We start from the raw sequence: 26,585 nt of genomic DNA on the forward strand, positions 1-26,585 counted from the left end.
CCTCACACTCACCCTCATCCTCGTCCAATCATACCAACTAACAACACACAAGGGTAGGCACTTGTGTGTTTTAGCCAATGTTCTTGTAAAGTTTCTGTTAATGTGGTATCAAACATTGAAATCTTTATTTTCAACACTTTCTGTTCTTGGACAGATTTGTGTGCACCTTTGGAAGTGGCTTAGTGAGCTGCAGTGAATGGTGAGACATAACGGTACCCGCCCCCCCTGCCCCGCAATGGCGATGAGTGTGAAAGGAATGGCTTGGGCATTGTAGGGATGCTTTATGGTTTTGGTGTGGGGTGGTGCCAACCTGGCGTATCATGTGGTAGCCAGGGTGTACAGCATCAAGTGAAGTAAATCTGACATCCTTGGCAACAATGTGGTCAGGTGCTGATGTCCTGTGCAGCACCAGCTGATTGCGGAGAAGGTTGGTGTCGTTGGTGCTGCTGGTGTGCCTGGGTCTGCTGGTGTTGGGGCTGATCATGTTAGGATTCTGAGGACCAAGGTGAGATATTTTCAAGGACGCTGATGCTGATGGAATAGCTGGCAGCTGAGGCTGAGATGACAGAAGCGATCTGTTAATGGTGAGTGAGGTTGTTCCAATGAGGTGACACTCGATAGAGAGTTTGCTCCAAACACTTGCTAGCTGCATAAAGCTCAATCTGTCATGAAAATGCAGTAAGCAACAGCATCTAACCTTGGAAAGTGAACAGCTATGAATTGGGAGCTTTGATAGACCATTTGCAGCTGTCAATTTAAGAAATCATCCCATGCTGACACAACACCCTGACGTGATCCCCGATTACCTGATGTGATCCCCGAGCAGGGGGAAAGCCGTTGGCAAACTCTTAAAATCTAAAGGTGAGCTTAAAATAGTTTTTAAGTGCCTGTTAACAAGCTCTTAATAATCTAAATTGCCTCCCCCGCCGCTTGGTGTTAGGTCTGTTCAGCGATGAAAGATCTGACATCTGGGAGACTAATGTGGAGGCAGGTTGACAGCAGGTTCCCTACCCACTGTCAAAAAATTTTTTTCCCAGCCAACCTGCCACCAAATGCACTCGCTGACCCCCCGAAAAATCCGCCCCCCCCAAGAGTCTTTGCTATTGTCGTGGGTCAAAATACCATTTTAATTTTTAATTTTTAATTTAATCAAATTTGATGGGCAATTCCATCTTTAAAGGGAAAACTGTCCCTAAAGTGGGACAATGACAACAGATCTTCAGTGCCTTTCTCATTCTGAGCTGGTCAGAAGGAAAGGTTTCAGACCAAAAGCCTATATTACATATATTCTCACAAGGTGAGACCTTCTAGAACCAAAACACATTCTGCTGTAGGGCTTATTGGTCTGTGTGTCATTAGACTACAAAAGACTGTTTGCTATGAAAGGATAATGGTCATATCAGACATTTTAATGAACTCTCTACTGTGTATAATAATATTGCCTTGTGCTTATAGTGTTACATATTCTTAAACGGCTGTATGTAAATATATATGCAGTATGAATAGTTACTGTAGTAATTTTAGCCAATCTGGTCCCGAGTGTGATATTCCACATTTTAATTAGCTGGAGATGTAGAGAAATCTTTGTGAATTCAGGGTCATGATGTTAGTGCAAAACAAAGTAATTGTTAACCCTAGGCTACACAACCTAAAATGTAGACATTCAAACGTTGAAAGAGAAATGTTGTTTAAAAAGCACAAACCATAGCAAGTAGCACCACCAACTCTTTCCTTCCCTGTGCCATAGCAGTGGCTGCCTTTCACCAGTATTCTGAGATACATGAATGTTGAAATCTGATGGCGCTATCTGACCTCTACTGGTTGGTGAAGCAATATTTTATGGTCAGCTATAGCAGCACTCTCAGTTATTGTTGACGTAAAAATCAAGCTTCTTGTCTCTCATGCACACAAGTCCTTTGTGCTGTCAAGGCATAAAAAAGGTAAAACGTTCCCTTTTTAAGAATGATGCGTATTATAAAAGATTATAGAAAATCATTACAAGGTTGTAACCTAATAGAAAAGTTCAGGTGACATTGTAAACCACAATGTTTAAGAATGGGATTTGAGCATCGAGATGAAATTATAGTCTTGCCATCATCCTTGCTCTGTAATTATTTAGAATATGGCTTCTTTTCTTCATGTAACTGTTACTGTTTTCAGCCTCAATACTGTATTTGGAAGTTGTGTGAGGTAGAACGTCACTCACAGATTTCACATTGGTAAATTGTGTTTGTTTTTTAGTGGCGGTTGTTATGCAGTGGCTGTCCTGAAGGTAGATGGAAAAAAGTATCTCTTGTAACTAATAGTGACCAAATAAGAGTTGATGGAAGCTAAGGTAACACTGGTGCTGTTGGTGCTGTTGTTTTTGTGGCATTGTTTTTTAGTCTCCTGTGGTTATCTTAACAGCTAAGAGCAGTGTAGCATGACATTCACAGAGGAGTTCTAAGGTGTTGTTGTGTAATTACTGTAGGCTTGAGAAAAATAGTCTTTGGGGAATCAAGGGATAAGGAAAATTCACTATCCAACATGCAATGCTGTGCAGAGGGAGCACAAATTCTTAGAATCTACCTTCATATGTTAACGTCACATTACTTCCAAAGAAGCGGGAGTATTTGTGTAAGTGAGTATTATCAAACAGTAAGTAGATTCCAGAAGCTTGACTTCACACAAGCAGAAACATCTTCTGCAAGAATTGAAGACACTGGAATTTTTTTTTTAATGTATTCTTTTACTATAATTTAGTTAAAATTATTTATCTTAAGAAACATGTTTAATGATTGTCAGTTTGAGGTTCTGACCTCACCATTGGTGAGGTTTCTCAGTTCCCTGCTTAGCTGGGACCTCGCCAATATATAAGCAAAGGAAAGAGCTGCAGATGGTGCTATAAACTGATATTACAAAGCAAAATTCATACATTATTAAGTAATCTAAAAATACACTATTTTGCAAATTAAGTTTTTGTTTTCTGCTGTGTTAGTGCACAGGGGACATCTTCTACACTCTGCACAACTCCACTGCAGTCTCCCTACCAGCACAATTCGTTTGATTCACCAGATGTTCAGAGAAGGTGGGAGCAGTCAGAGATTATCCCAATGACACCAATTGAAAGGGAATATAGTGTATCAAGACCACCATTCTCTAATATGAATCCATATGAACATGAAACTGGACATGGTATGTTTTCTTCATTACTCACTTAGAGCTGTTTGTGTGCAATATTAACTTGCTTTTCAAATACTGATTTGTGTTATGCAAGCATTATGCATTTATAAGTTGGGTTTTTATGAAACTATCTTTACAATGGATTAGTGGCAGTTCCTGTAAGTCGACTTTGGCCCCTACAATCTATATTTGGCCAAAGGAATAACAAATACTTCTCTTACAGTAATCTTCACTATTAAATATAGTTCCCTGTCATAGTATCAAACTCTTGAAAATGGCAGCTATTACCAAATAATCTGAACAACTAATATCTTTATTTACAATTAGCAATATCAAGCAAAATTACCAAAAGTTATGGTTCAGTTACCCATTGTAGACATGTTTTTTACAGTGAATATGAAAGTTTCTGTTCAACAAAAATTATCATTGCAAACTCAGCCATAAAACCATACAAGTTTGTAGCACAGAAGGAGGCCATTTGGCCTATCATGTCTGCACCAACTCTTTACAAGAGCAATCAGAAACAAATCTAGTACCTTGCTGTCTTCCCATAGCCCTATATCTTCCTCTGTTTCAAATGTTTGTCTACTCTTCCATTCAAAGGTGTAATAGTCCTTTACAAAGTGTCAGCCTTGACTCAATGGTGCAGTACTTAGGAAGTGCTACACTGTAGGAGGGGTTGTCTTTCAGATAAGATGTTAAAAAGGCCCTGTCTGCCCTTTCAGGGGAATGTAAAAGATCCCATGGCACTATTCAAAAGGGGTTCGCCACTGAAAATTCTCACATTTCCTCTTTCCCAGATACCATCAATAAGTCATGCAATTTTCTGTAACATTAACATTGGTTAACATTGAATATTGCAGTTGAATAATACTTTATACATAAAATCAATAAAAAACAGTAGGCAGGCATGGAACTAAACAGAATTCACATAACATAAAAGAGTAGTCACCTGTCTGTGAGCATACAAACATAATACCAGATAATTACAGATGAGGAAGGTCATTTGGCTCATCTTGGTACATAGATCGAGAATAACACTAAAGTCTCTCCATTTCAGCATCTGATTGGTTCTTAACTAATTCCAAGGTTTTTGTCTCCACTTCCATCTGAGATTCCAATCCATGTGTTTGTCATTCTTGTGTGAAGATGTCAGTTTTGGCTCAGTGGTAGCACTCTGACCTCTGACGCAGTAGCTTGTGGGTTCCATCCCCACTACAAGACTTGAGCACATAAGCCAGGCTGACATTTCAGTGCTGTACAGTCGGAGGTGCCACCTTTTCAGTGAGATGCTAAACCGAGGCGCCATCAGCCCTCTCAGGTAAAAGATCCCATGGCACTGTTGGAAAGAAGAGCAGAGGATTCTCTCAGTGTCCTGGCCAATATATATCCATCAATAACATCACTAAAAAAAAGATTATCTGGTCATTTATCTCATTGCCGTTTGTGGGACTTTACTGTGCGGAAATTGCCTGCCATGTTTCTCTACATGACAAGGGTGACTAAACTTTAAAAATTCTTCATTGACTGTGAAACGCTTTGGGACGTCCTGAGATTGTGAAAGACTTAAACCCGCTAATATCAATCCTGAACTTACCTGTTGTCAGTTTAAACCTGTGACCCCGTGCCCTACTCTTGCAAATTAATTTGAAGTATACAAATGGTTTGTAAGAACTTCACAAAGGAATTACCAGCTCTTTCGGTCACAGGAAGCCTCAGTTAATTAACTCAATGAAACAAACCCATCTGATCTTTGGGTAAATGAAACAAACAATTCACACTTCTTTTATAATGGTGTCTTTTTGGTTTGGATTTCAGAACACCAGTCTGTAAAGTGACCTCCTGTGTTTAGACCATCAAACACAGATGCCTTATTCTGGCAACAGAATGTTAGACTGGTTTCTTACGGATCTACGATTCTGCTGCCAGGATAAGGGAGCCATTTTTAGCATTGTAAACATTAAATGGCAGCTTATGGATGTCAATCTCCAGGAATCCAAACTAAATGACCAGCAGTGTAAAAGCATCAATGCAAAAGTAGCTGTATTCCTCTTAACACCTCCCCTGACTGTTCAATCACTGTAATCATTACAGCATCCAGTATGAAATATATTTACAATTGTTATATTTGCTGTTTCTATTGGATAGTTAATCCTGGATTTGAGCCCTTGGAAGATGATTCTTATAGCTCTGTTTCATCTGCATATGATGGATATAGTCACCGAGATGCTTCATTCATTCCTGGTATTCACAGAAATGCAGAAACATCAAACAAAGAGCCAGGTAAATAACATTAGTTTACATCGTTAATAATTTTACAATTTTGAATACAAATGGGCGGATATGTGGTAAAATTATCCATGTTATAAAAGGGTAGGCTGCTTTGGACATACTTTAATATTCGCTGATTAAGCAGCAATGATAATATCCCTAATAATTTGTGTTGTAATACTGACTTCCACATTTCAGGATTTGTTTTACCATTTTTCCACAGAAAGCATTTGAAAAAAATTATTGTTATTTTTAGCAAAGTACATTCTCACAAGTTTAGAATTAAGGCACCAAGACAAAAGGTGGTTCTGCTAAACAATAAGGAAATTTGATAGCATGTCTAGGTGATCTAAAAGCACCATCCATTGTGTTAGAAGGTCCTTTGATTGCTTTCTATATGTGAACAGAGGGAAATAAACAGACAGGGGCTGGGATATCGAGGCTTCGTGAAAGGGAAGGCTGTGAGTGTGGGTTTGTTAACAAGAAAACTGTGAGGGCTTTTGCTGAGGTGAAGAGGTTAGAAATGTTGGACAATAGCTAGAACATCTTGTTTAAGTCAAGTAATATGACCCACTGATGTGGGCTACCATGGCGCATTCTTTATTTTGTATTATTACACAAGGATATGTTGTACAGTTCGGATTAATTGCGTTTGGTCTAACGGTTCTGTATGTTCACCTTATTCTGAAGCAAAGGAGCTCAATGGTTCATATCTGGCCTCATCTCATCAAGTGTTTTCTTGGTCCACTTTCAAAGAGATTGAAGAAATACACATGCGAAAAGCACAAATATTGGATTTGAATCACAAGAGGATAATATTGTAACACCCCAAGGTTGTTTTTATGCATTTATGGGATGTGGGCATCGCTGGCAAGGCCAGCATTTATTGCCCATCCCTAATTGCCCTTGAGAAGGTGGTGGTGAGCCACCTTCTTGAACCACTGCAGTCCATGTGGTGAAGGTACTCCCACAATGCTGTTAGGGAGGGAGTTCCAGGATTTTGACACAGCGACGATGAAGGAATGGCGATATACTTCCAAGTCAGGATGATGTGTGACTTGGAGGGGAACTTTGGTGTACCCATATGCCTGCTGCCGTTGTCCTTCTTGGTGGAAGAGGTCGCGGGTTTGGGAGGTGCTGCCGAAGAAGCCTTGGCGAGTTGCTGCAGTGCATCTTGTAGATGGTACACACTGCAGCCACGGTACACCGGTGGTGGAGGGAGTGAATGTTTAAGGTGGTGGATGGGATGCCAATCAAGCGGGCTGCTTTGTCCTGGATGGTATAGAGCTTCTTGAGTGTTGTTGGAGCTGCACTCATCCAGGCAAGTGGAGAGTATTCCATCACACTCCTGACTTGTGCCTTGTAGATGGTGGAAAGGCTTTGGGGAGTCAGGAGGTGAGACACTAGTTGCAGAATACCTAGCCCCTGACCTGCTCTTGCTGCCACTGTATTCATGTGGCTGGTCCAGTTACGTTTCTGGTCAATGGTGACCCCCAGGATGTTGATGGTTGGGGATTCGGCGATGATAATGCCATTGAATGTCAAGGGGCGGTGGTTAGACTCTCGCTTGTTGGAGATAGTCATTGCCTGGCACTTGTGTGGCACGAATGTTACCTGCCACTTATCAGCCCAAGCCTGAACGTCGTCCAGGTCTTGTTGCATGCGGGCATGGACTGCTTCATTGTTACACTATCATACTAGTAGATATTGGGCAGTGTGAGTGAAGTCCCCTAAAAGTAAAGTGCTCAGGTTTTAAATCAATGGAATGAAAATTGGACAGGTTCTATAATGGGTAGGCAATTTGCTCTAGTAGATTACTGTCCATGTGATGATGATAAAAAATTACCCCTACAAGTTTGCATTAGATTACGTTTGAATGTAAAACTCACTTAATAACTTGTAGAGAATGGTAGATGAGCTGTCTTAACTAAAGTATTTGTGTTCATTGTAAAATTAATGTTTTATAAAATTAAAAATGTATCAAGTAAACCAAATGTTGTACTTGACATTAAAGGGCTGATAACAGGGCTAAAGGGATCAAGGGATATGGGGAGAAAGCAGGGACAGGGTACTGAATTTGGATGATCAGCCATGATCTCATTGAGGGGCCGAATGGCCTACTCCTGCTCCTATCTTCTATGTTTCTATGAAAGAGTGAGTATGCAGACATTGGGTGGGGCCAAATTTGGGATTGGGTGTGATCCCCTCTGAGTCACAGCACCCATTGTCTGGGCTCACAGATGAAGAATAGCCACTTTGACAATGTGCCCAGTGCCCATAGAACCCCAGCAAGAAGTCATTGGGCCGTATTTTCCGATCCCTACGGGTGGGTACGCACTGTGTACACACTTGTAGGGACATCGCAAGTGCCGGTTTCAGGCATGCGCTGAAAACCGGCAGTTCCGATCTGTCAAGAATCCTTTTTCTGCAGAACCTCCGCCCGCTGAAATCCCTTAAAAATCTTACGCCTGGTAAAAGCAGGTGTAAGGCCTGCTTTTACCAGCATAAGAGTTTTAAAAAAGTAAAAAACAATGTTTTCACTCATTTATAATTTAAACATACTTAAAAAAGGTAAGTTTATTTTTAGCCCCGTAATAAACTTTAATTTTTTTTTCAAAAAATTAAATTTTTGTTTAAAATATTTAATTTAATGTAATTTTAACTAATTTTAAAAACGTGATTTGACAGGTCTAAGCTGTCAAAAGTATGAAGGGGGATTCCCTTCTCCCATTGGCTCCCCGTGGCCCACATGATCCGCAAGCGCCCCTGGGATACCTAGGCCCTGCATATTTGGTAGAACAGAGGCCCAGGAGCAGAAATGTCTGGACCTCCGGAGCCCTCAGGTAAGGGCGTAGATTTTTTCCAGATCGGAGGCCTCCTCACGCAGGTAGCCTCCAATCGGAAAATACAGGCCAATGCCTCAGGGGAGGAGGAAGAAGAGGAGAAAAATTGTTGATCAAAATAATAGAGAGACAAAAATATAGCAAGTAGATTTTTAGTTTTACAAGATGAAACATTGGGGGTGAAATTCGATTCAGTTCAAAAATGAGCGCAGGGAGCGCTTTCAAAGTGGTGCAAAATTCGTGCTGCCTGCTCATTTACATGATTGGAGCATTGAGCCCAGCACTAAACGTGCTGCTGGTTGGCTTAGCGCTCGAGAGGGGCCAATATTGGGTGCAGTCTACTGGCCAATAAAATTTTGCCTAGGCTCTCTGCACTACTTAAAGGGGAGGTGCTTTGTTTCAAAAGCACCTCATTGTCACTCTGCATGCCGCCATGGCTCAACAGGGAAGAGAGAGGACAAGGAGGTTCTCAGATGCAGCACTGGAGGCTTAGGTCCTGGGGGTGTACAGAAGAATACAGGTCCTCTGCCCACATTGGGGCAGTATGTCTTCCAGGCAGCATGCCAGAAGGCAGTGGGAGGTGATAGCAGAAGCTGTCAGTGCCATGTGTGTTGCCCCCAAGACCTGGATCCAGTGCTGCAAGAAGTTTAATGACCTCACACAAGTGGTCAAGGTGAGTGAATGCATCTTCAAATGTCATATCCCACCAACTACACCACTAGCCTCACACAATGCTCAATGCACCACATTCCCATCGCTCACCTACTAACAATCTCTAGCAATCACGACTCATGCCTCAATCATAGCTTCATCTCACCCTGACACACTTACCACTGCTGCAAGACTCACACCCACATCTCACCTTGCACACGCTGCCAGCGATTCAACCATGACCGGTACATCACCCAAACACATTGCACCACACTCACTGACACACTTCCCTTTCTCTTTCAGGCCAAGGTGGCACATAACAAATGTGAGCAGCAGCAGACGGGTGAAGAGGAAGCATGTCTTCAGAACCTCACTGAGTTGGAGGAGACCGTGCTGGAAATTGGTGGGGCCTGTAAGGGGGGGGGGGTGCTTCTTTTAACTGGTTTATGGTAATTTACCTCGCCAGCAGCCTTTGCCTCTTATCTCTGACCAATTCCAACCTTTTACCTGGTTTACGGTAATTCACCTGGTCAGCAGGCTTTTGCTGCGGCACTCTAAACCAATTTACAAACAGTGGTTTCGAATCGCTACCCCTCCTTCAGTTCTGAGTGGAGGAACTTATAATTCATGATATTAACACGGACAAGTGGTTTGGATGAGAGAAAAAAATCAAGATTTATTACCTAAATAAACTACAATCAAAAGAATAAACTATATCACATGAACACAGTAATCACAGTAAAACTATATAACAGGGGGTTGCAGACGGTGAAAATGAGGGATAAAATGACTACAATGTTATTTAAACAATCTTAGCAATTACCCTCAAATCACCACCCCCTAACTCCTGCTAGGTTGCCTTGCCGAGGAGTCAGAACACCCTGCTCACCTGTGGTCCAGCGAAGTAAAGAGAGTGATAGCTTCTCAGCAGCTATCTTTATACCTGGTGAGGTCCTGCCGTTCTGCCCTGCAAGGGCTGTGTGCAAAATTCCCCGCCCAAAGGGTCCAATACACAAGAGAAAGCTGTGATTGGCTAACTCAAAGTGGTTGGACTGGGTTAGAGTCTGCACTGTGGGGCCGAAATGATCCCGCCCACATCCGGAGTTCACCTGGGCTAAAACAAAAGAGAATGCAACAGCCCTATTGTCCAGTGCTGGGTGATTTACAAACCCATTCAATTCTTAAACGGTTCCCATTCAAGATACAAAAGTCTCTTCTGCAGTTTTGAAGTATCCACTCGATATACAAACAAATGCTAATAGCATTCAATTGCTTTGTAAACAAAGCATTGTCCTTTGCCTTCGGCCATGTGCTGACAGCCATTTTTATCCCTGGAAATTTAAAAGCACAACGCCCAGGGATTCTTTAATCAAAAAAATTGATCTTCAGAACTGTAAATTATTGCGAATTCTTACAGGCCGTCACTTAGGCGAGCGGCAAGGCTGAAAGAATTGCAGATGATGGTATGCTCATACCTAATCCTTCTCACATCCCACTTCCCCTTCATGGCACAATCTCTTCTCACTTACAAACGGCTGATGGTGTAAGCATGCATATCTTTCTTACCCCACCTCTCCTCACCACAACCCAACCCTTGTGCTTTTCTTCTTTCAGATACCCTAAATCTGCCAGCAGCCCAGCCTGTCCCCAACATTGTAGAGGAGGAAAGTGAAGGAGAAGAGGCACCGTCACTCGATCTGACACCAGCTCAGAAAAGGGCACTGTGCATACGTTAGAGGGTAGTATAGAGGCGGGATCTGCACGTGTGAGTCACCGGGCATGAGTGGGCTGCAACCAGGCCAGGGGGAAAGGGTAGCTTGGGTGCCAGCTCCCCAGAGGGCAAGTGCTTGCACGAGTTCTGCTGCACAGGACTCAGATGATGACTTCGATGGAGCGGCCTTCAGAAGAAGGTTGACGGGCATGCACACAGAAATGCTTGGTGCAATGGTAGGCCTGCCAGAGAGCCGCTTGTCAGTGTCAAGAAGCATGGAGGAGTCCAACTCCAACATTGCATGGGGCTTTGCGCGGAGCTTGGAGCCCATGATTTCCAGGATGGAAGTGATGGATAACTTCATTTGGACAGTTGTGGACCCAACCATGATGCAGGCTGTGATGGGCAAAGTTGCAGCTTCCATTGCAACACAAGCGGAAGCGACCCAACGTCTGAGTGCCGCAGTGGAAGCTTAGACTCCTCTCATGCAGGCTCAGTTTGCTGCCACACAAGCTCAGACTGCTGCCATCGTGGCTGGGTTTACGAGTGTGGAAAGGGGCTTTCAGGGTCTCACAGCAGTCCAGCCATCTGTGCTCCAACAGATGGCTAGGAATGCTGAGGTGCTGCCCCAGAGGAGTGGTAGTGCCTCCGTAGAGCAAGAACCTGCTGTCCTCTCTCAGGATGACAGCATTCGTCCTCCCACCACTGCCACTCCGCCAGTTGCCTTGCTGTTGCCTGTCAGCCAGTCAGCCCATACTGCTGCCGCCCATGCCAAGGTGGTGCAGTCTACCGCCAGGTCTTCTAGGCCCAGAGCTGCTCGAGGTCGTCCTGCAAGGCCATCTGCAGTCTCCCCCACAGAAAGTCAGCAGCCTTCCACCAGCCATGCTGCAGCCATTGGGGTAGCACTGCATAGGAGCACTAGAGTAGGCAAAGGAACACGGAAGACAAGCACTAAGGGAATGCACAAGGGTGATTAGTTGACATTGTTATGTAGTTTTGGATTGACTCATTTATTAATTATGTTTGGAATGTTTGTTTTGTGGTGGCTCTCATTTTAACTTTGTGCCCAAGAGGACGCTGTGATGTTCCGTGGCAGATGGATGGTAAAGTGGGGAAGTAGTGAGCAACGGGGATCTGGGGTTTCATTCAGGGGAATCGGATTCTGCTGAGGCGCTCACACACAGCCCATCCGGAATGGGGATCTGCTGCCTGCCTTCGCCTCCTCTTTCTCCTCTTCCTCCTCCTCCTCCTCTTCCTCTTCCTCCTCCCCCTCTTCCTCCTCCCCCTCTTCCTCCTCCCCCTCTTCCTCCTCCTCCTCTTCCTCTTCCTCCTCCTCTTGAGGTGGTCAAGAAACCTGTGGTGGCAAGGGCTACGCCCTCATGATGGCCAAGTTGTGGCGGATGCAGCAGACCAGCACGAAATGGGAGACCCGCGCCATCATGTACTGAAGGGATCATCCCGCGCAGTCAAGGCAGTGGAACCATTGCTTCAGCACCCCAATGGTCTGCTCGATGCGGTTCCTTGTGGCAGCATGGCTCTCATTATATGAGAGCTGGCCATGAGTGGTGGGGTTGCAGATCCAGTCATCGGCCAGCAGATAGCCCTTGTCTCTGAGCAGCCTCCCTCGGGTTCGACGTGGTGGCTGGAAGATTGCTGGCACACCGGACTGGGGCAGAATAAGGCATTCCAACAAGAAAGAAAAATTCCAAGGGGAGGACCCACTATCCGTGGTTAACTAAGTAAGTTAAAGATAGTATTAAACTTAAAGAAAAAGCATATAATTGTGCAAAGATGGGTGGCAGGTCAGAAGGTTGGACAGAATATAAAAAACAGCAAAGAATGACTAAAAGATTAATAAGGAGAGAAAAATTAGAGTATGAGAGAAAGCTAGCTAGAAAGATAAAAACAGATAGTAAGAGTTTCTATAGATATTTTAAAAAGAAAAGAGTTAACAAAGTGAACGTTGGTCCTATAAAAAGTGAGTCTGGGGAATTAATAATGGAAAATAAGGAGATGGCAGTTGAATTGAACAGGTATTTTGCATCGGTCTTCACTATAGAGGATACAAGTAACATCCCAGAAATAGCTGTAAATCAGGAAATGGAAGGGAGGGAGGAACTCAAGAAAATTATAATCACCAGGGAAGTGGTACTGAGCAAATTGTTGAAGCTGTGGGCTGACAAGTTCCCGGGTCCTGATGGACTTCATCCTAGGGTCTTAAAAGAAGTGGCTAGTGAGATAGTTGATGCGTTGGTTTTAATTTTCCAAAATTCCCTAGATTTGGGGAAGGTTCCATTGGATTGGAAAATAGCGAATGTAACTCCTTTATTCAAAAAGGGAGGGAGACAGAAAGCAGGAAACTACAGGCCAGTTAGCTTAACATCTGTCATAGGGAAGATGTTAGAAGCTATTATTAAAGACGTTATAGCAGGGCATTTAGAAAAGTTCAAAGTAATCAGGCAGAGTCAACATGGTTTTGTGCAAGGGAAATCATGTTTAACCAATTTATTGGAGTTCTTTGAGGAAGTAACATGTGCTGTGGATAAAGGGGAACTGGTGGATGTACTGTACTTAGATTTCCAGAAGGCATTTGATAAGGTGCCACATCAAAGGTTATTGTGGAAAATAAAAGCTCATGGTGTAGGGGGTCACATATTGGCATGGATAGAAGATTGGCTAGCTAACAGGAAACAGAGAGTAGGCATAAATGGGTAACTTTCTGATTGGCAAGATGTAAAGAGTGGTGTGCCACAGGGAACAGTGCTATGGCCTCAACTTTTTACAATTTATATAAATGACTTGGATGAAGGGACCAAAGGTATGGTTGCTAAATTTGCTGATGACACAAAGATAGGTAGGAAAGTAAATTGTGAAGAGGACATAAGGAGGCTACAAAGGGATATAGATAAGTTAAGTGAGTGGGCAAAGATCTGGCAAATGGAGTATAATGTGGGAAAATGTGAAGTTGTCCATTTTGGCAGGAAGAATAAAAAAGAAGCATATTATCTAAATGGTGAGAGATTGCAGAGCTCTGAGATGCAGAGGGATCTGGGTGTCCTAGTGTACGAATCACAAGAGGTTACTGTGCCAGTACAGCAAGTAATTAGGAAAGCTAATAGAATGTTATCGTTTATTGCGAGGGGAATTGAATACAAAAGTAGGGAGGTTATGCTTCAATTATACAGGGCATTGGTGAGACCACATCTGGAGTACTGTGTACAGTATTGGTCTCCTTATTTAAGGAAGGATGTAAATGCGTTGGAAGCAGTTCAGAGAAGGTTTATTAGACTAATACCTGGAATGGGCGGGTTGTCTTATGAGGAAAGGTTGGACAGGTTAGGCTTGTATCCGCTGCAGTTTAGAAGAATAAGAGGTGGCTTGATTGAAACATATAAGATCCTGAGGGGTCTTGACAGGGTGGATGTGGAGAGGATGTTTCCTCTTGTGGGAGAATCTAGAACTAGGGGTCACTGTTTAAAAATAAGGGGTCGCCCATTTAAGACAGAGATGAGGAGAAATTTTTTCTCACAGAGGGTCGTGAGTCTTTGGAACTCTCTTCCTCAGAGGGCGGTGGAAGCAGAGTCTTTGAATATTTTTAAGGCAGAGGTAGATAGATTCTTGATAAGCAAGGGGGTGAAAAGTTATCGGGTAGGCGGAAATGTGGAGTAATCAGATCAGCCAGGATCTTATTGAATGGCGGCGCAGGCTCGAAGGGCCAAGTGGCCTACTCCTGCTCCTAATTCGTATGTTCATATGTTCGTATGTATCTCAGGATTGATAAGCAGTGCCCACAAAGCCACGTGTGTGCGCTGAGGTGCCGAATTTCACGGCCGTAGTCTTATGCCAAAGAAAGTAAAATTCTGCCTCAGCGATGCAGCTTAATTTAAACTTGAGTCTCCTTACTAATAATGTCTTGCATTTATCATAAGAAATGGTGTGGTAGCTCCCTGTTGCCTCAGCAAAACCATCCATAGAGTTGCTGATCTCTACAGACAAGGAAAGCACTGATGTAGATTACTGTTTGACAGTGGAAATCACCACAGCCAAACCTATACCCATCTGACATTGGCAAGTGTACGCTAGGCAGTGGTTGCTAGCAATGCTCCCTCTAAATAATACCATGGGTGCGCGGTCTGTTTATTTAAATGCGCGGTATCTTTAAATTTGCAGTGCGACTGCGCACGTGCAGTATCTTCAACGGGACAGCTGGTGAGCGGCCTGCATGGTACTTTCATAGATTGCTGTGCTGCTGCGCTCCCACACAACTTACAGGGAACATTGGTTGCGAGGTAATAATCAGCAGCAGGACCCGAGATGATCTTTCCCTCCCTAGCTCAGGAGTGCTGAGACCAATTGCAGCACCATTGTTGCTGTGGGAAGGAAATAGAGAGAAGTTTTACTGTAGAATCTACTGCTGGCAAGATATTCGTACGATTTTGCTCTATCCAGTATTTTATTTATATTAATGAGACTGTTATGTTCATAAATAAATAGACATTCTTATTATGAACAGCTAGCTTGAGCTAGTCACTTTATTCAGCCCTGTGGACTTGTACAGCATCCATCTTGACTACTGCCTTGTGGGTAGCCTGGTGCATCGTGGGTAGCCCACTCTTATATTACATACAGCTAAACATACAGCAACATACAGCTCCACCTAGTGTACCATTCTAGAATGACAGGTTACTGATCATTACAGAGACCTTAACTTGTTTTCTCTTAAATGGGTTAATGTATCCATTAAAATTACGAACAGAGGAGTGTCATGCAAATGCGTTGTGTTCGTCAGCTGTTATCCTCAACACTAATTTTTTGCCTCTTGTTCCAAGAGGGAGGAGAAGAGGAAGAGACTTCATTGCAATTTGGGTGGTGAATGACAGAGAGAAAAATAGCAAAATAGAAACCCTTGGAAATGCAGGTGCCACTGGAAGCTCAGACCTAACAAGAGTGGTGTGCCAGCTTTAACATGCAGAAATTCTAAAAAAAAAGCAGACTGTAGGAGACACATTTGAGGAGCTGCTGAAAGACCTAGTCATCTGGCTGTGTAATTCACTGGAACACTCTCTGACTCACCCAAGATCACTTCATTCACACAAGGTACAGGCTTTGTGGACCAACCCCACCAATCATCAGGTCAGATCTTACCTCAGAATTACACAACCTTACAAGATGCCCTGTGGAAAATTAACCATAATGTTACGGTTGTTACAATATTTCCTATCCACACGAATCCCAACCCCGCCTTTTTTGTTCCCACAATCAAACTCCCAAGCCTCTACCTACCTCACACTAAACTATTGCCCATATCTAGACTTACTTCCCCTACATCTGTGTCAGGCACAAGCCATTCTCATCCACATATCAGCTCCATACATACTGCCAGACATTTGAAAATCATGCACTGACCTCACCATGAGCCTTAACCCTGGCCTATGCTCTCTACCTGGAACACCCACACCCAGCCATGTTATATCCACAACCGGCCTTAAATACAGTCTCCTCTCCAACCTGCAAACTATACCGACAACCAATCTGACCACACACATGCGCTATAGAATCCAATGCTAAAGCCCCCATATCTGGTCCCCATGACCTCGGAACAGAACCTAGTCTCACTCTTGACCCTTGTTTCTAATGCAACGCAAGCACCTCTGGCACACTTGACTACATTGGATATGCAGCCTAGCCTCATCCCCTCCGCCAAAAGCCACACCTGTAAATCCCACATCTTAACATAAGGCCTGTCCTCCTAAACTTGAGCCCCAGCCCGCACTCACCCTCCACCCAAACATACTTGTGCATAATCCAGCTTCATCCCCCACAAGCAATCAAAATCAGATCTGAAAATAATGACTGTATTGTGTAACTTTTAAGATGATGGGAGCAGTGCAGCTGAGCCCAGTAGGTGGTAGCAGTATTGCCCTGGGAGTAACCATAAAAATAACTACTAAGGGTAATGTAGTGGTGACACTGCAGCTTTAAGCTTCAGCAAGAACTGCCACAGAAAATAGAGACAAGGGCTTCTTCACCCTCTTAAACAAGTTCCTGATCTGAGCTGTGCTAATATCAGGAAAGTGCTGGGCTTCACCACAAGGGATAGAAAAAGCAGAAGGAAAACCTTTACCAAGCTGCTCTTGTGCATGTTCTACATACCAGCCAAGGCTAACATCGGTGGTCAAGGTTGGAGGGGCACAAAGAAGGGAGAGTGAAAAAGCTATATACTAAGTGGTTGAACTTTCCTACATTATAACATCATATATGAAAAGTTATTACTACTGCTAGAAAATCTACAAAATAGAATACTATTAAATGAAGTACAAGGGGATTTCCACAAACCCCCAGTCCCAGGGCCATACTGGTACTGTCTACCAGGCTCAGATGCTATCTAACTGGTGCCATCTCCCTAAAAATTACCACAACTTTAGTCAACAGACCCTTTGGATAAATTTAGAACATAGAATCATGGAATAGTACAGCACAGAAGGAGGCCATTCGGCCCACTGAGTCTGCGCCGGCTCTTTCGAAGAGCAATCCAGTTAGTCCCACTCCTCGCTCTTTCCCCATATCCCTGCAGTTTTTTCTCCTTCAAGTGTTTATACAATTGAGGGCTACTATTGAATCTGTTTCCACCACCCTACCAGGCAGTGCATTCCAAATCCTAACTACTTGTTGCACAAAATAGTTTTTCCTCATGTCGCCTCTGTTTCTTTTGCTAATCACCTTAAATCTGTGCCCTCTCGTTAACAACCCTTCAGCCATTGGAAACAGTTTCTCTTTATTTACTCTATTTAAACCTTTCAAGATTTTAAACACACCTCTATCAAATCTCCTCTTAGCCTTCACTGCTCTGAGGAGAACAACCCCAGCTTCCCTAATCTATCCACATAGCTGCAATCCCTCATCCCTGGAATGTTTGTACCTAGTTCACCAGAACCACTGACTGGTTTGAAAAGGTTTAACTGTCACGGTGCTGAAAAAAAGTAATGATGATTACAACAGAAATTGCATGGCACTTGGGATGTTCAATTTTTTTTAAATATATCTACCAATTGATCTTGCATGGTGTTCATCTCAGAGTGGAAAGTATAGGCCTGGGTTGCTAATGCACCACAGAGAACAGGAGGGAGTCGTGCAGGACTGCTGATGAAACATAAGAGATCAGGTGGTAAAAGTGAGGTCCCAGGAGCCTTTGTGCATGCATTGAAAGCCTTGGCTACACAGTGGCTCCTGTGAAATTTACTTTATTGCATTGCAGGTATACTCCTGCTCATTCATATTCTGCACATTCATACTTTGTTTAAATTGGGCCACTAAATGTGTGGAGTCAGCTGGTCAGGTGGAAATCAGAAATTTGGAGGAAAGGTGGTGTACCCAGGTTCCAAAGTGTTCAGAGGCCCAAATGGGAATGTCGTGCTGTTTGTTTGGAGGAGACAGATTGTTGGAGCCAGCTTTATGACTACATTTTTAATAGTTAGAATCATAGAATGGTTACAGCATGGAAGAAAGCCATTCGGCCGGTCGAGCCCGTGCTGGCTCTCTGCAAGAGCACTTCAGCTAGTTCCACTCCCTCGCCCTTTCCCCGTAGCCCTGCAAATTTCTTTCCTTCAGATGCTTCTCCAACTCCCTTGTCAAAGCCGTGATTGAATCTGCCCCCACCACCCTTTCAGGCAGTGCATTCCAGATCTTAACCACTCGCTGCGTAAAAAGTTTTTTCTTACATCGCCTTTGATTCTTTTGCCAATCACCTTAGATCTGTGTCCTCTGGTTCTAGAACCTTCTGCCAATGGGAACAGTTTCTCTCTATCTACTCTGTCCAGACCCCTCATGATTTTGAACACCTCTATCAAATCTCCTCTCAATCTTCTCTGCTCCAAGGAGAACAACCCCAGCTTCTCCAGTCTATCAACATAACTGAAGTCCCTCACTCCTGGAATCATTCACGTAAATCTTTCCTGCACCCTCTCTAAGGCTTTCACATCCTTCCTAAAGTGTGGTGCCCAGAATTGGACACAGTACTCCAGTTGGGGCTGAACGGGTGTTTTATACAGGTTCATCATAATTTCCACACTTTTGTACTCTATACCTCTATTTATGAAGCCCAGGATTTGTAAGCCTTTTTAACTGCTTTCTCAACCTGCTCTGCCACCTTCAATGATTTGTGTACATATACCCCCAGGTCTCTCTGTTCGTGCACCCCCTTCAGGATTGTACCATTTAATTTATATGTCCTCTCCTCATTCTTTCTACCAAAATATATCACTTCACACTTTTCTGCGTTAAATTTCATCTGCCACGTGTCCGCCCATTTCACCAACCTGTCTATGTCTTCCTGAAGCCTGTCACTCTCCTCACTGTTCACTATATTTCCAAGTTTTGTGTCATCTGCAGATTTTTAAATTGTGCCCTGTACACCCACGTCCAAGTCATTAATATATATCAAGAAAAGCAGTGGTCCTAGAACCGACCCCTGAGGAACACCACTCTATACCTTCCCTCTAGTCCGAAAAACAACCGTTTACCACTACTCTGTTTCCTGTCACGTAGCCAATTCCGTGTCCATGCTGCTACTGTCCCTTTTATTCCATGGGTTTCAACTTTGCTGGCAAGCCTATTATGTGGCACTTTATCGAACACCTTTTGGAAATCCATAAACACTAGATCAACTGTATTGCCCTCATCAACCCTCTCTGTTACCTCATCAAAGAACTCAATCTTGTTAGTTAAACACGATTTGCCTTTAACAAATCCATGCTGGCTTTCCTTAATTAATCCACAGCTCTCCAAGTGAATGTTAATTTTGTACCTGATTATTGTTTCTAAAAGTAACCCCACTACTGAGGTCAAACTGACTGGCCTGTAGATTGCTGGGTTTACCTTTACACCCTTTTTTGAACAATGGTGTAACATTTGCAATTCTCCAGTCCTCTGGCACCACCCCCGTATGTAAGGAGGATTGGAATATTATGGCCAGTACCTCCATGATTGCCTCCCTGAAATCCCTCAGCATCCTAGGATGCATCCCATCCGCTCCTGGTGATTTATCTACTTTTAGTACAACCAGCCTTTCTAATACCTCCTCTTTATCAATTTTTACCCTATCAAGTATCTCCACTACCTCCTCCTTTACTATGTCTATGGCAGCATCCTCTTCCTTGGTGAAGACAGGTGCAAAGTACTCATTTAGTACCTCAGCCATACCCTCTGCCTCCATGCATAGGTCTCTTTTTTGGTCCCTAATCGGCCCCACCCCTCCTTACTACCCTTTTACTATTTATATGCCTATGGAAGACTTTTGGATTACCTTTTATGTTGGCTGCCATTTTATTCTCATAACCTCTCTTTGCCCCTCTAATTTTCTTTTTCACTTTTGTGATTTTGTTTGAATACATTTGATATTTGATAGATTTTATTTTTAGGGGTATGTTAACCTAAACTTCTCTGCATTGGTTGTGAATTGTTCATTGATCTGTGCACAATATCACCTAGATCCTTTTCTCTCACAATCACTTTCAGTATTGTTCCCTGTAAATTTTGGCCCAGAAATTCTGGTCGGGGGCTTCCCGCGGGTGTAAGCCCCCGACCTGCACTTACCTTGCGCGCCGGCCATTGTGCTGTGGGCCCCCGTGGAATTCCGATCCTGGGCCTGCACAAGCTGCTGGCGCGCAGTGCTTGCGTATCCCGGGACGCAGTTAGTTCGATACGTCCCCTGGGATCACGTGGGCCATGGAGAGCCAATCGGAGCCATTCATAAGTTTGACAGGAAGTGCTGTCAAAACTTAGAAATACTAGGGGCCCCAAAACATCACTAAATCTTCAAATAATTTTTTTTTTTAATCACATTTTTTAAATAAACTATAAATTACATGAAATAACTATTTTAAACAATAATTTAAATTTTTGAAAAAAATAATTTTATTTTCTAATGGGGCTAAAAATAAACTTACCTTTCTTTAAAGTATTTAAAAATAATAAACCTGTGGAAAAAATGTTTTAATTTTAATTAATTCACCACTTACCTTGTAAAAAGCAGGCCTTACGCCTGCTTTTTAAATGTGTAACTTCTGCAGACTTACCCTCCCGGGAAAACCGGTAAAAAAAGCGTAAGTTCGATGCGCACGCGCAGCCTCTCCCACACACGCGTTCCACCTCTGAACCCCTGCTTTCAGGGGAACGGAAGTGCCGGTTTCCCACGCATGCGCAGTGCATGCAAGAAACCGGCACTTCCATTGGGCTTACGGGTGAGTACCCCGTGCGTACTCACCCGTGGAGACCCGAATTTCTGGGCCGATGTGTATTCTGTGTTGGTCCTACTTACATGCGTAACACTGTGGGGGCAATTTTCGCCGAATACTTTAGATGCTGAAGAGGTAAAGGGGTGGCTAAGGGGAAACCCTAGCAAGATGGGGCCTTGAGCTGAAACACATGTTTAGTGCAAGACGACATCTTGGTAAAGGATTTGAAGCCAGCGCTAGGAACGGCCGCCCGGAGGATTGCTAAACAGCTGATTGCCACTTAAAATGCCTGCTAGCATTTGGGGGCTAGAGCGTCAACTAACGCCCTCTCCTAACAGCGACCAGCTGTTTGGGAGTAAACATAGCATTAATGGCAATTTCAAGTGCTACTTAAAGGGATACTCCCCATTTCATGGTCATTGCTGTTGGAGTGGTGAAGAGGACCTCTAAAACAGATCAGGAGACTTTCTGGGACACTTGGTCAAGACTTCACCAACACTCGAGCAACATTTATTTTGGAAATTCTCTGAGGACTTCATCTAAAAAGAGTAAGTGCTGTGCTACTCCACCTTATAGGAGTCATCTGGAGAAGAACATAAGAACATAAAAAATAGGAGCAAGAATAGGGCACTTGGCCCCTCGAGCCTGCTCCGCCATTCAGTAAGATCATGACTGATCTTGGGCTCAGAGCCACTTCCCTGCCCACCACTTCACTCCCTTATCTTGCAAAAATTTGTCTATCTCCACTTTAAATGTATTTAATGACCCAGCCTCCACGGCTCTCTGGGGCAGAGAATTCCACAAATTTATGACCCTCTGAGAGAAGAAGTTCCTTCTCATCTCAGTTCTAAAAGAGCAACCCTTTATTCTGAGACTGTGCCACCAGTTCTAGATTTCCCCATGAGGGAAAACATTCTCTCTGCATCTACCCTGTTGAGCCCCATCAGTATCTTATATGTTTCGATAAGATCACATTTTGTTCTTCTCAATTCCAATGAGTATAGGCCCAGCCTGCTCAACCTTTCCTCATAAGTCAAACCCCTCATCCCTGGAATTAACCTAGTAAATTGTCTTTGAACTGCCTCCAATGCAAGTATATCCTTCCTTAAATAAGGAGACCAAAACTGTACGCAGTACTCAAGGTGTGGTCTCACCAATACTTTGTACAGTTGTAGCAGGACTTCCCTGCTTTTATACTCCAACCCCTTTGAAATAAATGCCAACATTCCATTTGCCTTTTTGATTACTTGCTGTACCTGCATCCTAACTTTTTGTATTTCATGCACAAGGACCCCCAGGTCCCTCTGAACTGTAGCATTTTGTAATCTCTCTCCATTTAAATAATAATTTGCTTTTTTATTTTTCCTGCCAAAGTAGATAACCTCGCACTTACCCACATTATACTCCATCTGCCAAATGTTTGCTCACTCACCTAACCTGTCTATATCCCTTTGCAGATTCTTTGAGCCCTCTGCACAACTTGCTTTCCCACCCATCTTTGTATCATCTGCAAACTTGGCTATATTACACTCGATCCCTTCATCCAAGTCATTAATGTAGATTGTAAATAGTTGGGGCTCCAGCACCGATCCTTGTGGCACCCCACTAGTCACCATTTTTCAACCAGAAAATGACCCATTGATCCCGACTCTCTGCTTTCTGTTAGCTAGCCAATTCTCTATCCATGCTAATATATTACCCCCAACTCCATGAGCTCTTATCTTATGCAGTAACCTTTTATGTGGCACCTTATCGAATGCCTTCTGTAAATCCAAATACATCACATCCACTGGCTCACCCTTGTCCACCCTGCTTGTTACATCCTCAAAGAACTCCAGCAAATCTGTTAAACATGATTTCCCTTTCCTAAAACCAAGCTGACTCTGTTTGACTGCAGTATGTTTTTCTAAATGCCCTGCTACTGCTTCTTTAATGAAGGACTCCAGCATTTTCCCAACGACAGATGTTAGGCTAACTGGTCTATAGTTTCCTGCTTTCTGTCTCCCTCCTTTCTTAAATAGGGGTGTTACATTTGCGGTTTTCCAATCCGCTGAGACCTCTCCAGAGTCCAGGGAATTTTGGTATATTGTAACCAATGCATCCACTATCTCTGCAGCCACTTCTTTTAAGACCCTGGGATGCAGGCCATCTGGTCCAGGGGACCTGTTGTCTTTTAATCCCATTATTTTACCGAGTACTATTTCCTTAGTGATAGTGATTGTCTTTAGTTCCCCACTCCCTGTGACCCCTTGATTATCCATTATTGGGATATTATTAGTGTCTTCTACCGTGAAGACAGACACAAAATATTTGTTCAGAGTCTCTGTCATTTCCCCGTTCCCCATTATTAATTCCCCAGTCTCATCCTCTAAGGGACCAATGTTTACTTTAGCTACCCTCTTCCTTTTTATATACCTGTAGAAGCTCTTACTATCTGTTTTAATGTTTCTTGCCAGCTTACTCTCATAATTCATCTTCTCTCTCTTTATTATTTTTTTAGTCATCCTTTGCTGGTTTTTAAAAATTTCCCAATCCTCTGGTCTCCCACCAATCTTGGCAACATTGTATGCCTTCGTTTTCAATTTGATATCACCCTTTACTTCCTTAGTTAGCCACGGATGGTGCTCCCTTCTCTTAAAATCTTTCTTTCTCACTGGAATATATTTTTGTTGAGAGTTATGAAATATCTCCTTAAGTGTCTGCCACTACATTTCAACTTTCTTACCCGTTAATTTGTTTTTCCAGTCCACTTTAGCCAGTTCTGCCCTTATGCCATTATAATTGCCTTTGTTTAAGATCAGGACACTGGTTTGGGATACAACTTTCTCACCCTCCAACTGAATTTGAAATTCAACCATGCTATGATTACGCTTTCCTAGGGGATCCTTTACTATGAGATCATCTATTAATTCTGTCTCATTACTTAGTACCATATCCAAGATAGCCTGCTCCCTGGTTGGTTCCATTACATACTGTTCTAGGAAAACATCCCGGATGCACTCTATGAACTCCTCCTCCAGGCTACCTTGGCCAATTTGATTTGTCCAATCAATATGGAGATTAAAATCGCCCATGATTATTACCATACCTTTTTTACAGGCCTCCATTATTTGTTGACTTATACTCTGTCCAACAGCATTGCTACTGTTCGGGGGCCTGTAGACTACGCCCACCAGAGACCTTTTCCCCTTATTATTTTTTATCTCCACCCAAACCGATTCTACATCTTGAGCTTCTGAGCCAATATCACTTCTCACCACTGCACTGATCCCATCTTTTACCAACAAAGCCACTCCACCTCCCTTTCCTTTCTTTCTATCCTTCCGAATGATCATATACCCTGGAATATTCAGTTCCCAGCCCTGGTCGCCTTGCAACCATGTCTCTGTAATGGCGATCAGATCATACCCATTTGTATTTATTTGTACCGTCAACTCATTTACCTTGTTACGAATGCTACGTGCATTCAGATATAGAGCTTTTAACTTTGTCTTTTTACCATTTTTCCTTGTTTTGGCCTTTTTTCTGTTACACTCTTATTTTTAAACATTCTGTCCCTGTCACACTCTGGTTATTACTTCCCCCATCTCTATCCTGCTCTATTGCATTCTCTTTTCTCATTGACTTTTTAAATTCCCGCTCACCTGGACCCTCCCGCCACACTATTTAGTTTAAAGCCCTCTCTACAGCCCTACTTATTCGATTTGCCAGGACTCTAGCCCCAGCATGGTTCAATTGAAGCCCGTCCAAACGGAACAGCTCCCTCCTATCCCAGTACTGGTGCCAGTGCCCCACAAATCGAAACCCATTTCTCCCACACCAGTCTTTGAACCGCTCATTCTTTGATCTTATTTACCCTATGCAAATTTGCTCGTGGCTCAGGTAGTAATCCAGAGATTATTACCTTTGTGGTTCTGCTTCTTAATTTAGACCCTAGCTGCTAGAAAGGGAGTGCTTGGTCTTGGGCATCTTGCTAGGGGTCCCCTTGGGTCAGTACGAGGAATGGGAGGAGGACATGAGGCCAGGCATAGCAGCACCAGCTGCTGCAGAAAAGAGGAACAGGAGGGCGATGTGGTATCCGTTCACCCCCTTGCGGGTACAGAACATCCCTCCTCCTCTGGACCGCCTCCACCGCGTCCGAGAACCTGTGCACCCTCTCCCTCAGTCCCTGAGCCATTCTGCAACATGCCGTTGTGTGCCAGCCAGAGCACTCCACACCTTTAGTGGAAGAGGATGCGAGGAGCCCAAATACACTATGTTGTGTCCGAGAGTAATAAGACACAAGATGCAGGGGAACGGTACAACAGGTGTTTACTCAACGTGGCTCACTCTGGAACTGAACTGTACAGATTACTACTCAGTGCTATATACAGGTGTGGTTATTGCCGGTATTGCAGTATACATGAGCTGTAAAAAGTAGTTCCCCCCTTAAAGGTATATACATTACAATTCCTCCCCTTTTAGATTAACAGTACCATAACACTCATTTAACAATTAAATATCAAACTAATTACAATTAACACTTTTAACATACAACGTTAGCTGAAAATAGTCCATTTATATATTCAGTCTTTGGGGAGGCTTCCTGATCCTTTCTGGATAGCACCTTTCCCGAGTGTCTCGCTCTTGGTGCGGAGGCAATTCTGGCACCCTGTCGTCGGTTGGGTCATCAGCTTCCGATGCTACTGTTTCTGGGGTAGATGCGACCTGTATGTCGGGTTCCTCACCAGGTACGTATGGGCGAGACATGGGGTTGACTTGTTCCTGTGACTCTAGGATCTGGTCAGCATGGCGTCTCACGATGTTCTCCCCAACGTCCACTGTGTACATTAGTGGGCGCTGCCGTGTGCATATCGTTCCTGACTGCCATTTTTCTGTTCGGTAGTCGCGGGCCAAGACTGGTTGCCCTACATTGATGCTCCTTGTTGGCTTCTCATGGATGTGCTGGAATTGCTTACTCTCAACATCTCTTCGTACGTTTGGTCTGAGCAAATCCAGGCGAGATCTCAACCTTCGGTTAAAGAACATCATGGCCGGGGCCTGGTTGGTGACTGCATGTGTCGCATTCCGGTAGGCGAACAGGAAATTGTCCACCTTATGCTGCAGCGGAATGTTGTCATTGTACATAGCCTTTATTGCCTTCTTAAAGGTTTGTACGAACCTCTCAGCCAATCCATTTGTGGCTGGATGATATGGGGCGGATGTGTAATGCCTTACCCCATTCTTCTTCATAAACCTCCGGAACTCTTCGGACACAAACTGTGGTCCGTTATCAGAGCAAATCTGTGCTGGCAAGCCATTCCTGGCAAAAATGGTCCGTAGGGCTGCAATAGTTTTCTCCGTGGTGGTGGAGGACATTTTGAGTCCATGAATGGACCAGCAAAATCAATATGCACCCATTGCCATGGAGATGAGGGCCACTCCCATGGGTGTAGAGGGGCATGTGGTGGTGCATTTTGGACTTTCTGGCATCCTGAGCAGCTCTTGGTCAGGTCCTCGATTTGTTTGTCGATTCCCGGCCACCACATAAGCCCTGGCAAGGCTTTTCATTTGTACCCCTCCCAGATGGCCCTCATGAAGCTCATTGAGCACTCTATCCCTTAACTTGGGTGGAATTACCACTCGGGATCCACACATCAAGGTCCCCCGGCACACTGACAGCTGTTCTCTTCTTGTCGAGAATGCTGGCAACAGTGAGTCGCCATGTGCTGGCCA

The 26,585-nt window shown here is 43.7% G+C and overlaps 1 protein-coding gene across 1 annotated transcript in view; it reads left to right on the forward strand.

The window, feature by feature from the left end:
- tmc5 (transmembrane channel like 5) overlaps nt 1-26,585 on the forward strand; it is a 365,838-nt gene that overhangs the window by 120,317 nt on the left and 218,936 nt on the right. Inside the window, exons 3-4 of the mRNA XM_086000829.1 lie at nt 2,978-3,174; nt 5,311-5,445. Of these exons, the coding sequence (XP_085856955.1) occupies nt 2,978-3,174; nt 5,311-5,445 (332 nt within the window). The remainder of the gene's footprint in view (nt 1-2,977; nt 3,175-5,310; nt 5,446-26,585) is intronic.

This window comes from Somniosus microcephalus, chromosome 11, assembly GCF_052327205.1.
Source record: "Somniosus microcephalus isolate GS21.2 chromosome 11, FLI_Smic_1.0, whole genome shotgun sequence".
NCBI classification, from domain to species: domain Eukaryota; kingdom Metazoa; phylum Chordata; class Chondrichthyes; order Squaliformes; family Somniosidae; genus Somniosus; species Somniosus microcephalus.